Source organism: Coregonus lavaretus, assembly GCF_964263955.1.
Source record: "Coregonus lavaretus genome assembly, chromosome: 3".
NCBI lineage: Eukaryota > Metazoa > Chordata > Actinopteri > Salmoniformes > Salmonidae > Coregonus > Coregonus lavaretus.
The window spans coordinates 56,809,988-56,827,382 of NC_139990.1; the positions used below are offsets into that span (position 1 = coordinate 56,809,988).

The window sequence follows — 17,395 nt, forward strand, 5'->3', positions numbered from 1 at the left end:
GAGCAGCTACCGCGTTATCTGGACGCACCACTCAAGGTATCGGCGTCCGAGAAATACAGTTCGTGCATTTGAAGAGCCAGCGCGTAAAACACAATGCATGGGTGGCAAAGTAGTAAAATGATCTAGAATTGAGATCTGTATATTGACTGACTTTTATTGTTGGGTGAATTCACACCAAGTTCGATATAATATAATTATTTGAAAATGAAAGAAAAATCGAAAAATGCTGCCCGGACTCGACGGGAAAAGGAAAATAGTGAATTCTATGAGCTGGCCAAACTATTGCCTTTGCCTTCTGCCATCACGTCTCAGCTTGATAAAGCTTCAATTATTCGACTCACAACAAGTTACTTGAAAATGAGAATAGTTTTTCCTGAAGGTAAGATTATTATATTATTATATAAAAAGTTATGTTTTATTATTATTATTATTATTAGGCTATTATAACAACCAACGTTTATATTGATGTTATCATAAGTGTTATTGGTGTGTTTAATATTGTAATTGTGTTACAAGTTATGCTTAGTGTTTTTATTTTGATGCTAGTTATTCATGTTCTTCTGAAAGACTAATAATTCAAATCATAATTCCAAATGTTGCCACATATTATCAAATAACTTTCATGCTTCATCATTTCATTGATATACATGTGTAATGTGTTATATTATAATAATGTATTATAATGATGAATCATGCCATGTTATTAACGTTTTAGTTCCGCTCTCATTCTGCTAAACACCTGTGCTGCCACTTCTCCTTATTTACACGAATCATTGGGGAATCAATTAGACTACAGTCATTATTGTGTTTACGTTATGGGAGAGATGTAGGTCTACATGCATCTAATTTAAGCTATATGTTGCATAACATAACTCGTTAGGTTCAATTCCATTCAATAATCTCGGCACTGTTGCATGTGAAGGGAATACTATTATTTATCTATGTTGTTTCCCATACTGATATATGGAATAGTTCTGCATTTTAGTTGGTTAAATATATTCAAATATCGGCAGTCAGAGATGTAGTAAAAATGCCATATGGACTCAAGATAACTTTTTTAGGCCTTTTCGCATTGAGGCTCTTAAATTATGTCCATGAAATTGTGGCAATATTATTAACTAGGACTAGAAAATGTTGTTTTTGATTGGAATTTATTCTATCAGAATCTACCATAATGTTTTTCCAAGTAGCCTAAAGATGGCAACTTTATGCACACGATGGCCGGTGAAATAAGTAGGTGCCTAAATATATAAGTGACCATTGTGCACACCTCTTTGTCTGTGAAGAATACACTGTGTGTGTCTTTTTACATTTATACACGTGTAGTCCCCTTTCAGAGTCAGGCGAGCATGATGCTCCTGGAAGACGATTTGCCGTCATTTGCCACCTTCTCCCCGCGGTCTCAATGGGCCCCTGTTCTGCGTGACCGCTACAGAGTCGCGCCAATTACCTTCGTCCGTGCGACTAGCTGTCTGAACCCTACGAACATATGGGGGCCCTTGTAATACTGAGGCAAAGAGGAGAAGCTACTTCTCAAGCTCAGGCTGTAAAGAATCACACACAAAAAAAAGCACGAGAGTATATGCATTGTGGAATTTGCTTAGGATCGATTCCCCCTATGTGTCGAATGTTGTTTTTAGGCCTGTAGGCCTAACCTATGTATGACGTTGCAGGTGATCAATGATTCATCGCATAAACAGACGACTTGGGCGTACCCGTAGATATTAGCCTATCAATAATGTTCATGCAGTCAGTATAAGAAGTGGAACACTGCACGTAATAGGCCTACTGAACATATTTCATCTAAAGTCTAATTTACAAATTCCATAAGCACAAGTGTTTGGTTGTTATGACGTTGTTGTGACAAGTGTCATATCTCGTCTGTAGTTTATTTTATCTTCAGCAGTGTTTTACTGAGTTGTTCAAGTGCCACATATCTGGCCAACACTATACACCTACAGTGAGGGAAAAAAGTATTTTATCCCCTGCTGATTTTGTACTTTTGCACACTGACAAAGAAATGATCAGTCTATAATTTTAATGGTAGGTTTATTTGAACAGTGAGAGACAGAATAACAACAACAAAATCCAGAAAAACGCATGTAAAAAATGTTATAAATTGATTTGCATTTTAATGAGGGAAATAAGTATTTGACCCCTCTGCAAAACATGACTTAGTACTTGGTGGCAAAACCCTTGTTGGCAATCACAGAGGTCAGACATTTCTTGTAGTTGGCCACCAGGTTTGCACACATCTCAGGAGGGATTTTGTCCCACTCCTCTTTCCAGATCTTCTCCGAGTCATTAAGGTTTTGAGGCTGACGTTTGGCAACTCGAACCTTCAGCTCCCTCCACAGATTTTCTATGGAATTAAGGTCTGGAGACTGGCTAGGCCACTCCAGGACCATAATGTGCTTCTTCTTGAGCCACTCCTTTGTTGCCTTGGCCGTGTGTTTTGGGTCATTGTCATGCTGGAATACCCATCCACGACCCATTTTCAATGCCCTGGCTGAGGGAAGGAGGTTCTCACCCAAGATTTGACGGTACATGGCCCCGTCCATCGTCCCTTTGATGTGGTGATGTTGTCCTGTCCCCTTAGTAGAAAAACACCCCCAAAGCATAATGTTTCCACCTCCATGTTTGACGGTGGGGATGGTGTTCTTGGGGTCATAGGCAAGTTGAGTTGATGCCAAAGAGCTCCATTTTGGTCTCATCAGACCACAACACTTTCACCCAGTTCTCCTCTGAATCATTCAGATGTTCATTGGAAAACTTCAGACGGGCCTGTATATGTGCTTTCTTGAGCAGGTGGACCTTGCGGGCGCTGCAGGATTTCAGTCCTTCACGGTGTAATGTGTTACCAATTGTTTTCTTGGTGACTATGGTCCCAGCTGCCTTGAGATCATTGACAAGATCCTCCCATGTAGTTCTGGGCTGATTCCTCACCGTTCTCATGATCATTGCAACTCCACGAGGTGAGATCTTGCATGGAGCCCCAGGCCGAGGGAGATTGACAGGTCTTTTGTGTTTCTTCCATTTGCGAATAATCACACCAACTGTTGTCATCTTCTCACCAAGCTGCTTGGCGATGGTCTTGTAGCCCATTCCAGCCTTGTGTAGGTCTACAATCTTGTCCCTGACATCCTTGGAGAGCTCTTTGGTCTTGGCCATGGTGGAGAGTTTGGAATCTGATTGATTGATTGCTTCTGTGGACAGGTGTCTTTTTATACAGGTAACAAGCTGAGATTAGGAGCACTCCCTTTAAGAGTGTGCTCCTAATCTCAGCTCGTTACCTGTATAAAAGACACCTGGGAGCCAGACATTTTTCTGATTGCAAGGGGGTCAAATACTTTTTCCCTCATTAAAATGCAAATCAATTTATAACATTTTTGACATGCGTTTTTCTGGATTTTGTTGTTGTTATTCTGTCTCTCACTGTTCAAATAAACCTACCATTAAAATTATAGACTGATCATTTCTTTGTCAGTGGGCAAACGTACAAAATCAGCAGGGGATCAAATACTTTTTTCCCTCACTGTACTTCATATTGGGTGATTCTTCACAAATTTATATTGGTGATTTTCACGAAATGTAATCCATAGAAGGGTCCTTTGGTGGAAGAATTGTTTACATACATTTGACATTTGTATCTTAATGCATAATCGAGAAATAAAGACTTGAATTTCGAATATTTGTTATGTTTTCGCCTTACCCAGGCCTCCTTTAAGACTCTATAATGTTTCATCTGTAGGTGCTACAAAGCACAAATTGGTGTCAAATGAAGCTTTACCACTTGCTCTGTGATATTAGTAGTATATTGATTTCAATAACAATTTTCTTACATGAATTTATGACTATTGAAAAAAGTGATTTGGCGATTTTTTCAATAGAGGCCAATGTTTTAACATAATAATATATAATAATAATATAATATAAATATTATAATATAGGTCTACCTACTCTACAGGCATATCAACGTTCCAGAGTGGGATCTCTGCTAGTTTTAAAGTTATGGCCCATTTTATACAGAGAAATTGACATAGTAGGCAATGTATCCAATCACAGCCCTCCTTTTACTTGCATCATTGCACTTCCTGCAAATCATCAGCAGAGGGCTACCATTTTGAATCCAATTTCACATTCACTCTTTTGGTAATGCTTACAAATTGGATAATTACTCTAAAAGTAGCAGAGATCCCACTCTGGAACTTTGATCGCCTGTAGACTATATTATGTTCAGCAATATATAGAGAAATTAGCCAAATCCAAAATGATAGCCTATATTTTCAATGTGCATGTTTATATTTTTCAATATAAATACATTTATGTAAGTTATGTTTTATTACAAATACTACTAATATCACAGAGCAAGATGTAAAGCTTAATATGATACCAATCTTTGCTTTGTAGCACCTACAGATGAAACATTATGGAGTCTTAAAGGACTGGGTAAGGCTAAAATGTCATAAATATTCCAAATTCAATTAATTATTTCTTAATCATGCTTTAAGATACAAATGTAAAATATATGTCAACAATACTTTCTCCAAAGGACCCTACTTTCGATTACATCTAGTGAAAATCCCCAAAATCTGGCCACTCCAATCTGTCCCCTATATTTTTTAAATTGATGAGCCATGATAACCACATAGAAGTTAAATTGCTACAGCATTCTTACTCACGGCTGCAACAAATATAGCCTCTTACAAGGCACGCCTCAAAATGTGTTAATGAGCCAGAAACAACAATAGGCCTACCATGCACCCACTAGTGGTCAAAAGGTTTTTGGCGCTCCAAAGATACGTTTTGAAATTATTATTTTTACTGTCGATAATACCAAAAATGTCAGTTCTCCGTTATAGTGTAGGCTATAGGCTATCAACTAAAGCTCGTTATAGATAGGTCTGCCTATTCTTTAATATTGATAAAAGAGGAGAGTAGAAAAAATGTAAACCAGAAATAGTCTCTCTACTGTTAGTAGCCTATGTACACCCGTTCTCACCAGAAGCTCATTTCAGTCACCGTTTGTCTGGGTGAATGGAATGATGGGGAAATTATGACACGCCTAGCCTTAATTCGTTTTTATTAGGCTACAACTCACCGTTTCCACACTTGATAAGGAAACAAAGTACACGGACGTTTCCGAACGCTAGCATATGGTAAAATAAACTGATGAATAATTGAAGCTACAGTCTCACTGGGAGGAGGGGATAGTGGCTGTATGGGGGAGTCTTCTGTATACTCAGTTTAGGAGGGTCTTGTCACTGATGCGTTTTACGATCCGTATTGCGAGCCATGTGCTTTCCTCATTAAATAGCCTCTGCTGTTTTAAAGTTCTGTTCAAACACACACACATTGGGGCGAGGAGGGCAAAGCAAATCGCATTGGAACACAAAACAAAATGTCGAATCAGGCCCGGGAAAGTGACAGCGTTTATTGCAAAGAAAATGTTCCGAGTATTCGCCAGTAAAAGTTTATATGAAAATGTATGGAGGTGAGAGTGTTTTATGGCCGTTATTGACAGCGAGCGGTCAATAACCTTTGCTCCACCCCATGTTGTCCCACGGAGTTGAATTACAAGTCATATCAGAGAGAGAGCGGGAGAGACGTGTTGAAGGGTTTGTTTTGCAGTCTTCCGCGGCTGTCGGAAACACAAACAGACATAAAATGCGTATTTGGGCCACCTCACATTTTATTTGGTTCAACACAATGGTTTGACAATAAATAACCATAACAGCAAGCCATGTGACAGGCGTTGCTGACACAAAAAGGCAATATTAAAATCATAATTAGGCCTAGCCCATTTATTGGAAGGCTTTTTAAGCTTTTTATATTCCTTTACCTTGTTGAAATCTGCACAATTAATGGGACACGATATATTTGTGTGTAGGCCTACAAAACATGTTATGCTTCTTCTAAGAGCTTAGGCCCAGGTAAATAATAATCTAAATCTGTTGTGGACGCGCACGTGAGCAAAATAACAAGTTGAGCTCAGAGAAACTGGGAGCTTTTCCAACTGCAATTTTATAGGAGACGAATACAATTTTCTAACCCGGCATGCGAGCAATTGAACACACTTTCAGGACAGGGCTCTCCAGACTAATCTTTGAGTTTTCACTAACACCTCTTTTGTTTGAAATGTAGGCATACTTTTGTTTAGTTTGGACCACTTCATGTCGCGGGAGTATCTTTAGATCCTATTGCTGAATGTAATGCCCAATTTAGTGATTATCTTAAGCGCGCGTTGATGTCGAAGAGAGCTTAATTCCCTGCGGTAGGTCAAGAGCGAGAACCTAAAGGCCCCAGCTCGAGCTCCCACACAGATTACCACGGCGCTCAGAGGAACAGACAGTCCCACCTATGGGGTCATCACTAGTTACCACAGCCTATTTGTACAATTTATTTTCTTTAAAAATGTGATTTTAAACCTAACCACAATGCTAACCTTATGCCTAACCTTAAATTAAGACCAAAAAAGCTAATTTTTTTTTTTTTATAAATTTTTACGATATAGCCAGTTTTTGGGCTTTGGTACCTAGTGGAAACCCACCTATGGCCCTGCTTAATTGTAATTAGCTTAAAACCTAACGTATTGACACACAAAAAACTGCCCTAGCATGATGAAAGTTTTTTTCCCCCCAGCAAGCTTCCACATTTTACGTTATCACCAGTAGGCCTAGGCCTATCGGTGATGGTCATTCATTTATTAGAATGATATGAAATGCTAAAGATTAGGAGATTTAGATTAAATCATTATCTACTGCATAATATATGATTTTCCATATGATGCTGCATGGTCCAGCTCCTGTAGTGAAGAGGTTGCGTTTTTGAGTTGTGGTTAAGGAGTAATTAGGTTGTTTCAGTTGTGTAAACGTGAAGCGTATTTTTGGTTAATATTAAAATGCGAAATGTTTTTTGGTCGTGATCTTTGCATGGCGCGTGTTTGTTTTCGGGCGGAATTTACATTTCAATCGGGATTGCGCGGTGGATTCCCAGGGACAGCAACTCTTATTTGCTTTATCGAGTTTTGTTGGTTGCTTCTGGTGTGCGGTGGAGGAGATTTCCATGTCCAATGTCTTGCCAATCTGTTTACAGTCCATTCATTGCGAAAATATTTTTGTTCGCTGTGAAATCAGGTGTACTCAACTGAACGAATAATATTACGTTTTTATATAGGCCTAAACACTATATTTATTTCAAGTGTGAATATTATTATGATAGGGCTATCATTGATTTTAACGCTGATTGACATATTATTACACTTACACATTAACGTCGAAAAATATATAATTCATCTCAAAGGCATCCACGCAATAAGAATATTAGGCCTATGTAAGATTATTATTTTGATGTATGGTTATGATGATGATGATGATGATGATGATGATGAGTATTATTATTATTATGTCGATTTTATTGTAACTTATATACATTAAAATACACATGGATATTCACTTATTTTCCCATGTGTGTTGCAGGTCTGGGAGAGTCCTGGGGCCACGTGAGTCGGACCAGATCTCTGGATAATGTCGGGAGAGAGATGGGATCACATCTTTTACAGGTGGGATCACATATCCTACAGGTGCAGACTTTTTTGAATTATGAACGCCGTTTTTATCTTTGGAATATAATTGAAATGTAAAAAAAAAATCGAATGGTAAACGTGTTTTTATTATTGTAAATTCTGTACACATGACTTATTATTATTATTATTATTATCATCATCATCATTATCCCACGTGACAGCAGCAGTTGTCACCCCGTTATCCATATTTTAAAGGGAGAGTGATTTTCGTCCTCCCGCCGCCGCCCTCCTGCTGCTCTCATTCTTGTGGATATAAATCTGGAAATAGCTTCAACGCATTCATAGTCACGCGCTGCGCCTCTCTTCTCTCCTGCATGAGTCTCTAGTTAACAGGGGTTCCTACATGATCGTAACAACACTAAATGCAACACAGCAAAAGTACCATGTTATAGTATAGTGGAAGTGCTAGACTATAATAATGATGATAATGATATTAATAAGTATGCAGGTGTTATTAGTGTGTTTCTATTGATAATTTCAAGATAATTGATAATTTCAAGCTAATTAATTTGTGTACATTGAAGTCAATTGTATTGTTGTTGTTATTATTATACTAATTGTTAGCAACCTTTTTGATACAGTCAACCGATAAAATAAAATACACACCACTATGCTACGATGCTGTCATGGACGCGTCTCCGATATTAATTTGATGAGTTTTCCTTATTTTGTATTGACAACAGATTGATTGAATATTAATATGATAGATTAAATGATCTAATAACCTGTATAGTAGCATGAATATGTAGGCCTAGCTAGACCAAGGTCTACGCACATTTTGTCTACATAGGACCTAATTAATATATAAGTTACATGTATTTTTCAGACGTTGGACGGGTTCATTTTTGTGGTTGCTCCGGACGGGAAAATAATGTACATATCTGAAACAGCATCGGTCCATTTGGGCCTATCACAGGTAGGCTGCTACACAATGCGTCTTTATTTCGATTAAATTGATTCCTTTATTTTGCATTCGATTTAAATCGATCCTTGTGCTTTGTGCTACAGTAGACATAGTCTATGGTCCTATGTTTCACGTTCCTTGAAAGCAATGACACATGCATACGCACACATTGTGATATTGTTGTATGGTGGTATTAAACATTTTGTATTGTAGATAGGTAGTGGTGTAATAATGTCATATGATGTACTGTTTTATATTTTGTTTTATATGTAATGCAAGTGCTTTAATATGTTTGGATTAGCAGCAGTTAATGGGGATCCGTAATAAATACAAATACACATGACTAAACGTGTATTTTAACAGGTAGAGCTGACGGGAAATAGTATTTACGAGTACATCCACCCCGCTGACCACGACGAAATGACCGCGGTGCTAACAGCTCACCAGCCATGCCACTCGCACTTTGTCCAAGGTATGGTAGCCTGTGTATGCTATGGCGCCTGACTGAGCACTGAATCATGTGTCATGGTATTTACATTATATGATCGTCTTTGATTGCGTTTTCTCTGTCTGTCTTTGAAGAATATGAAATGGAACGTTCGTTCTTCTTGAGAATGAAATGCGTCCTCGCGAAAAGAAATGCTGGTCTGACATGTGGTGGATACAAGGTATGTCTGTGTTGCTGCTATGTTTCTCTATGTCGAAGTTGTTAGATTATATAGTCAGTCATTCCAGTTTGTATTGATAGTGTGACTGAATTGTTGATAGTTGGGAACATGGTCGTTATAATTGAAACCTAGATTTTCAACTTTTCTGCCAAACAGCTGTTGGTTTCTGAAAAATCCATCAAACTGTAGTTTTAGCCCTGCTAGAAACTCTCCATTCCCATGCAGTCCATAATAATACAAATCTCTTGCAGTACCTCTAAAGTGGTTGAATGCATATTTCCATATGTGTATTCTTATATATTGTAGGCTTACATACATATTTGTGTGAACAATTCTGTCAGGTGATCCACTGCAGCGGGTACCTAAAGATCCGTCAGTACAGCCTGGACATGTCTCCATTTGATGGCTGCTACCAGAACGTGGGCTTGGTGGCGGTGGGCCACTCTCTACCCCCTAGCTCTGTCACTGAAATCAAACTACACAGCAACATGTTCATGTTCAGAGCCAGCCTGGATATGAAGCTCATCTTCCTCGACTCCAGGTAAATACAGTATTAAACGCCACTCACACACTGGAGATGCTTAGTGGTCCCAAATCCTTAAGGTTCCACTTGAAACAACTTATAAAGGCTTTGTAGAGCATTCATAATGTCTTCATAAACACTACACAGATGCTTGAGTAGTCATACACATCTGAAATAATGTGGAAGATGCGAAAAATAGGGTACATTCTGTATGCATATGTATCTGTAATTCTGAGTGTGTGTATTTAATATTGTGTATGTCCCAGGGTAGCTGAGCTGACAGGCTATGAGCCCCAGGATCTTATAGAGAAGACCCTCTATCACCATGTCCATAGCTGTGACTCCTTCCACCTCAGATGTGCACACCACTTGTGTGAGTTAGGTTTGTTTTGCTCTCCTACAGTTACTATCTACAAGCACTAGAATTTTCTATCTGTGATATATTAACAGTGTAGTGGCAATGGTAATATTAACAAAAGTCATAACTAACACCACTGTCAGTCTGAGGTCCTGTGCGCTCGGAAAGTATTCAGACCCCTTGACTTTTTCCACATTTTGTTACGTTACAGCCTTATTCTAAAATTGATTAAATTGTTTTTTTCCCCTCATCTAACTACACACAATACCACATAATGACAAAGCAAAAACAGGTTTTTCGACATTTTTGCAAATGTATTAAAATTATAAAACTGAAATATCACAGTATTCAGACCCTTTACTCAGTACTTTGTTGAAACACCTTTGGCAGTGATTGCAGCCTTGAGTCTTGTTGGGTATGACGTTACAAGCTTGGCACACCTGTATTTGGGGAGTTTCTCCCATTCTTCTCTGTAGATCCTCTCAAGCGATGTCAGGTTGGATGGGGAGCGTCGCTGCACAGTCATTTTCAGGTCTCTCCAGAGATGTTCGATCGGGTTCAAGTCTGGGCTCTACCTGGGCCACTCAAGGACATTCAGAGACTTGTCACAAAGCCACTCCTGCATAGACTTGGCTGAGTGCTTAGGGTCATTGTCCTGTTGGAAGGTAAACCTTCACCCCAGTCTGAGGTCCTGTGCGCTCTGGAGCAGATCCTGACTAGTCTCCCAGACCCTGCCGCTGAAAAACATCCCCACAGCATGATGCTGCCACCACCATGCTTCACCTTAGGGATGGTGCCATGTTTCCTCCAGAAGTGACGCTTGGCCTTCAGGCCAAAGAGTTCAATCTTGGTTTCATCAGACTAGAGAATCTTGTTTCTCATGGTCTGAGGGTCTTTATGTGCCTTTTGGGAAACTCCAAGTGGGCTGTCATGTGCCTTTTACTGAGGAGTGGCTTCCCTATGGCCACTCTACAATAAAGGCCTGATTGGTGGAGTGCTGCAGAGATGGTTGTCCTTCTGGAAGGATCTCCCATCTCCACAGAGGAACTCTGGAGCTCTCTCAGAGTGACCATCGGGTTCTTGGTCACCTCCCTGACCAAGGCCCTTCTCCCCCGATTGCTCAGTTTGGCCAGGCGGCCAGCTCTAGAAAGAGTCTTGGTGGTTCCAAACTTCTTCCATTTAAGAATGAGCGAGGCCACTGTGTTCTTGGGGACCTTCAATGCTGCAGAAATGTTTTGGTACCCTTTCCCAGATCTGTGCCTCGACACAATCCTGTCTTGGACCTCTACGGACAATTCTTTTAACCTCATGGCTTGGTTTTTGCTCTGACATGCACTGTCAACTGTGGGACCTTATATTCTAAAAAATTCTAAACCTGTTTTCGCTTTGTCATTATGGGGTATTGTGTGTAGATTTCTGAGGATTTTTATTTTATTTAATCCATTTTAGAATAAGGCTGTAACATAACAAAATGTGGAAAAAGTCAATGGGTCTGAATACTTTCCGAATGCACTGTAATTGTACTTTAATAATTGCTTTACAGCATTTTTTTTGTTGAACCATCTGATTGATATTATGGTTAAATTATTTTGTGTATGACAGAGTAATTGCAATAACCTGTTCTACTTAGAACGACATCCATGTTGCACTACAATCATATCATCCAATTATGTTATACATGACCACTAATTAATGATTAATTATATTTGGAACAATGATATGCACAAGAATTTCAGTTTCCCTCTAACTCTCTCTCTCTCTCTCTCTCTCTCTCTCTCTCTCTCTCTCTCTCTCTCTCTCTCTCTCTCTCTCTCTCTCTCTCTCTCTCTCTCTCTCTCTCTCTCTCTCTCTCTCTTCTTCCCCCCCCCCCCCCCCCCCCCTCCAGTGCTGGTAAAAGGCCAAGTGACCACTAAGTACTATAGGTTCCTGGCTAAGCAGGGTGGCTGGGTCTGGGTCCAGAGCTATGCCACCATCGTACACAACAGCCGTTCCTCCAGACCCCACTGTATCGTCAGTGTCAACTACGTCCTCACGTAGGTACCTCTGTAAAACCCCAGAGGATAACACATGAAAGCATTGTACAACCCTTATTTCTTATGTGGTCCTTGGTGGATGACACACAGGACTAACACTACATCAGTGGCTCATAATCTGTGTGCTAGTCCCACTGTGCCTACAGTGGGGAAAAAAAGTATTTAGTCAGCCACCAATTGTGCAAGTTCTCCCACTTAAAAAGATGAGAGAGGCCTGTAATTTTCATCATAGGTACACGTCAACTATGACAGACAAAATGAGAAAAAATAATCCAGAAAATCACATTGTAGGATTTTTTATGAATTTATTTGCAAATTATGGTGGAAAATAAGTATTTGGTCAATAACAAAAAATTCTCAATACTTTGTTATATACCCTTTGTTGGCAATGACACAGGTCAAACGTTTTCTGTAAGTCTTCACAAGGTTTTCACCCACTGTTGCTGGTATTTTGGCCCATTCCTCCATGCAGATCTCCTCTAGAGCAGTGATGTTTTGGGGCTGTCACTGGGCAACACAGACTTTCAACTCCCTCCAAATATTTTCTATGGGGTTGAGATCTGGAGACTGGCTAGGCCACTCCAGGACCTTGAAATGCTTCTTACAAAGCCACTCCTTCGTTGCCCGGGCGGTGTGTTTGGGATCATTGTCATGCTGAAAGACCCAGCCACATTTCATCTTCAATGCCCTTGCTGATGGAAGGAGGTTTTCACTCAAAATCTCACGATACATGGCCCCATTCATTCTTTCCTTTACACAGATCAGTCGTTCTGGTCCCTTTGCAGAAAAACAGCCCCAAAGCATGATGTTTCCACCCCCATGCTTCACAGTAGGTATGGTGTTCTTTGGATGCAACTCAGCATTATTTGTCCTCCAAACACGACGAGTTGAGTTTTTACCAAAAAGTTCTATTTTGGTTTCATCTGACCATATGACATTCTCCCAATCCTCTTCTGGATCATCCAAATGCACTCTAGCAAGCTTCAGACGGGCCTGGACATGTACTAGCTTAAGCAGGGGGACACGTCTGGCACTGCAGGATTTGAGTCCCTGGCGGCGTAGTGTGTTACTGATGGTAGGCTTTGTTACTTTGGTCCCAGCTCTCTGCAGGTCATTCACTAGGTCCCCCCGTGTGGTTCTGGGATTTTTGCTCACCGTTCTTGTGATCATTTTGACCACACGGGGTGAGATCTTGAGTGGAGCCCCAGATCGAGGGAGATTATCAGTGGTCTTGTATGTCTTCCATTTCCTAATAATTGCTCCCACAGTTGATTTCTTCAAACCAAGCTGCTTACCTATTGCAGATTCAGTCTTCCCAGCCTGGTGCAGGTCTACAATTTTGTTTCTGGTGTCCTTTGACAGCTCTTTGGTCTTGGCCATAGTGGAGTTTGGAGTGTGACTGTTTGAGGTTGTGGACAGGTGTCTTTTATACTGATAACAAGTTCAAACAGGTGCCATTAATACAGGTAACGAGTGGAGGACAGAGGAGTCTCTTAAAGAAGAAGTTACAGGTCTGTGAGAGCCAGAAATCTTGCTTGTTTGTAGGTGACCAAATACTTATTTTCCACCATAATTTGCAAATAAATTCATTAAAAATCCTACAATGCGATTTTCTGGATTTTTTTTTCTCAATTTGTCTGTCATATTTGACGTGTACCTATGAGGAAAATTACAGGCCTCTCTCATCTTTTAAGTGGGAGAACTTGCACAATTGGTGGCTGACTAAATACTTTTTTCCCCCACTGTATATCCTACCCTTTTGCTTTGTCTGTACATCACCAATAAGTCTGTGGTACATCCTTATCAAAGGCGTGGACTCTTTCAGTGGAAAGAATGGTGCTGTAGGTCTAGAGTGTCTGGTATTTCTTCAATGGATGATTATATCTCCTAGCGGGAAGCATGGCACCGCAGAGAGAGATCAGCAGTCACAACTGTCCTTGATTTGTTTGGTCTGATGTGATTCCTGGCTCTGGGAGTGTCCAGCCAGGCCTGAGCCTGTTCAGATGTGTACACAGCACCACACACACACGCACACACACACACAAACACACACACACACACACACACACAAACATACACACACATTTCTATGTAGCGCTACTTAGCTGTCGTTTCCCTCTCTGATAAAATAATGAGTATTGGCACCCGATGTTTACACAAGCCATCACTGCAAAGCAATTAACGAGAGGTTAATAAAAAATATTTAAAAAACAGTCAAAAGCTTGGACACACCTACTCATTCCAGGGTTTTTCTTTATTTTTTAAAACTATTTTCTACATTGTGGAATAATAGTGAAGACATCAAAACTATGAAATAACACATATGGAATCATGTAGTAACCAAAAAAGTGTTAAACAAATCAAAATATATTTGATATTTGAGATTCTTCAAAGTAGCCACCCTTTGCCTTGATGACAGCTTTGCACACTCTTTGCATTCTCTCAACCAGCTTCACCTGGAATGCTTTTCCAACAGTCTTGAAGAAGTTCCCACATGCTGAGCACTTGTTGGCTGCTTTTCCTTCACTCTGCGGTCCAACTCATCCCAAACCATCTCAATTGGGTTGAGGTCGGGTGATTGTGGAGGCCAGGTCATCTGATGCAGCACTCCATCACTCTCCTTCTTGGTCAAATAGCCCTTACACAGCCTGGAGGTGTGTTGGGTCATTGTCCTGTTGAAAAACAAATGATAGTCCCACTAAGTGCAAACCAGATGGGATGGCGTATCGCTGAAGAATGCTGTGGTAGCCATGCTGGTTAAGTGTGCCTTGAATTCTAAATAAATCACAGACAGTGTCACCAGCAAAGCACCCCCACACCATCACACCTCCTCCATGCTTCACGGTGGGAACCACACATGCGGAGATCATCCGTTATCCTACTCCGTGTCTCACAAAGACACGGCGGTTGGAACCAGAAATCTCAAATTTGGACTAATCAGACCAAAGGACAGATTTCCACCGCTCTAATGTCCATTGGTCGTGTTTCTTGGCCCAAGCACGTCTCTTCTTCTTATTGGTGTCCTTTAGTAGTGGTTTCATTGCAGCAATTCGACCATGAAGGCCTGGTTCACACAGTCTCCTCTGAACAGTTGATGTTGAGATGTGGCTGTTACTTGAACTCTGTGAAGCATTTATTTGGGCTGCAATTTCTGAGGCTGGTAATTCTAATGAACTTATCCTCTGCAGCAGCGGTACTCCTTTCCTGTGATGGTCCTCATGAGAGCCAGTTTCATCATAGAGCTTGCTGGTTTTGCGACTGCACTTGAAGAAACTTTCAAAGTTCTTGAAATGTTTTAAAGTAATGATGGACTGTCGTTTCTCTTTGCTTATTTGAGCTGTTCTTGCCATAATATGGACTAATGCTCAAATGCATTAAGAAGGAAAGAAATCCCACAAATTAACAAGGCACACCTATAATAATAATAATAATATGCCATTTAGCAGACGCTTTTATCCAAAGCGACTTACAGTCATGCGTGCATACATTTTTGTGTATGGGTGGTCCCGGGGATCGAACCCACTACCTTGGCGTTACAAGCGCCGTGCTCTACCAGCTGAGCTACAGAGGACCTACACCTGTTCATTGAAATGCATTCCAGGTGACTACCTCATGAAGCTGGTTGAGAGAATGCCAAGAGTGTGAAAAGCTGTCATCAAGGCAAAGGGTGGCTACTTTGAAGAATCTTAAATATAAAATATATTTTGATTTGTTGAACACTTTTTTGGTTACTATATGATTCCATATGTTTTATTTCATAGTTTTGATGTCTTCACTATTATTCTACAATGTAGAAAATAGCACAAATAAAGAAAAACCCTGGAATGAGTAGGTGTGTCCAATCTTTTGACTGGTACTGTATATATTCTTAGGTTAAAAATAAACATGTCACATTTTTGGTTCATTTGCATAAATCACTTAAGTGTAGTGGATGAGGTGTTTGTTGAAGGTACGTTTTGACAGGATTGTAAAAAGGACTTAAGGAAAAGTCTATTTATTTGGTGAGGTCATTTATAGTGTAGCGGAATGGTGTCTTTTCATCTGTTCAAAGCCTGTCAACTGTGCTTTGTGTTGTGGAGATTTTAGGATGAAATGTTCTGTTAGTTTATTTTCTCTATTAGGGTGAGAGGTTACAGCAGCTGACAGGAAGGCTGCAGCGTTCTATCACTGTTTTCAATTTAGAATAATAATTTCATGAAAAACTGAAAGTTGTTTACTGTCACTTTCTTCTGCTGTAGAATAGTTATGATGTGTAGTAGTGTGGGTGTCTGTGTGTAGAATAGTTATGATGTGTAGTAGTGTGGGTGTCTGTGTGTAGAATCGTTATTGTGTTGAGTAGTGTGGGTGTCTGTGTGTAGCATAGTTATTGTTTTGAGCAGCGTGGGTGTCTGTGTGTAGAATAGTTATTTTGTTGAGCAGCGTGGGTGTCTGTGTAGGATAGTTATTGTGTTGAGTAGTGTGGGTGTCTGTGTGTTGAGGTCATGTCTATGGACTTGGCTGTTACCTTTGGTACCCTCACCCAGGAAGGGAAAGTCACTTGGCATGGTGTCTGTGGAATGAACAACATGTCCATCTGTCTGTCTGCAGACTGTGTCAACTGCCTCAGTCAGGCATGGGTTCAAAACTATTTTTTTTCTTCCTAATACTTTGAATGTGTTTGATTGAGTCAACCTGGCCTGAGGTGTCAGATAGAAGGGCTTTCACTGTTGGCAATATTCCATTGTCTCTATTGCGCCAGGCAAACCTCAATCCTGTCAAGCTGACGTATTAGAAAGAAAACCAATACAGTTTGAACCCAGGTCTGGTGGACTTTCTTTCTCAGTCAGTGGTATTGAGCTTAGTGTGGGCCTCTGTCATGCATGAGCACTGATATTTGCTTCAACCCAGTTTTCCACTGGAAAAGTCATCATAACATTCAAACCTCTTTTCACTCGGCATGCACTTGCTTTATCAACTGAACTGCAAACAGTCCAGATATAGATATAGTCTAAGTCAAGCTCTATTGGTTCTGTCAGTGTTAGTATTTCCTGGTGTGCTGCTGTGTGTAATGTGTATTGCTGCAGATGTAAAAGTGTTGCAGTAAATGAATTAGGCCCATAAAACACTCCATTAACCAGAGGAGGCAGAAGAGGCTGCTCCGTACAGAGGAGAGAAGATGGAAACGGCTCGACACGCACTGCTGCAGCCGCAGACTACCCCCTCCCCAAATCCATAACGGTGTTTATGAGGTTTTAATTGATAGGCCATAAAGATGATGAGCGTTTATGGCTGCCAGCTTGGTGAAAGAGTAGAGAGTTTAGAATTTGTGAATGGAGATTTCGCGT

General features: G+C 40.3%; 1 protein-coding gene across 1 annotated transcript in view; it reads left to right on the forward strand.

Moving 5' to 3' along the window:
• Positions 1-204: 204 nt before the first annotated feature.
• Positions 205-17,395, forward strand: part of LOC311118890 (single-minded homolog 1-A-like) — a gene marked incomplete at both ends in the record, with an annotated part of 21,235 nt that continues 4,044 nt past the window's right edge. Inside the window, 8 exons of the mRNA XM_084157683.1 lie at positions 205-379; positions 7,479-7,561; positions 8,412-8,501; positions 8,853-8,961; positions 9,072-9,157; positions 9,499-9,698; positions 9,947-10,053; positions 11,924-12,071. Of these exons, the coding sequence (XP_084013809.1) occupies positions 205-379; positions 7,479-7,561; positions 8,412-8,501; positions 8,853-8,961; positions 9,072-9,157; positions 9,499-9,698; positions 9,947-10,053; positions 11,924-12,071 (998 nt within the window). The remainder of the gene's footprint in view (positions 380-7,478; positions 7,562-8,411; positions 8,502-8,852; positions 8,962-9,071; positions 9,158-9,498; positions 9,699-9,946; positions 10,054-11,923; positions 12,072-17,395) is intronic.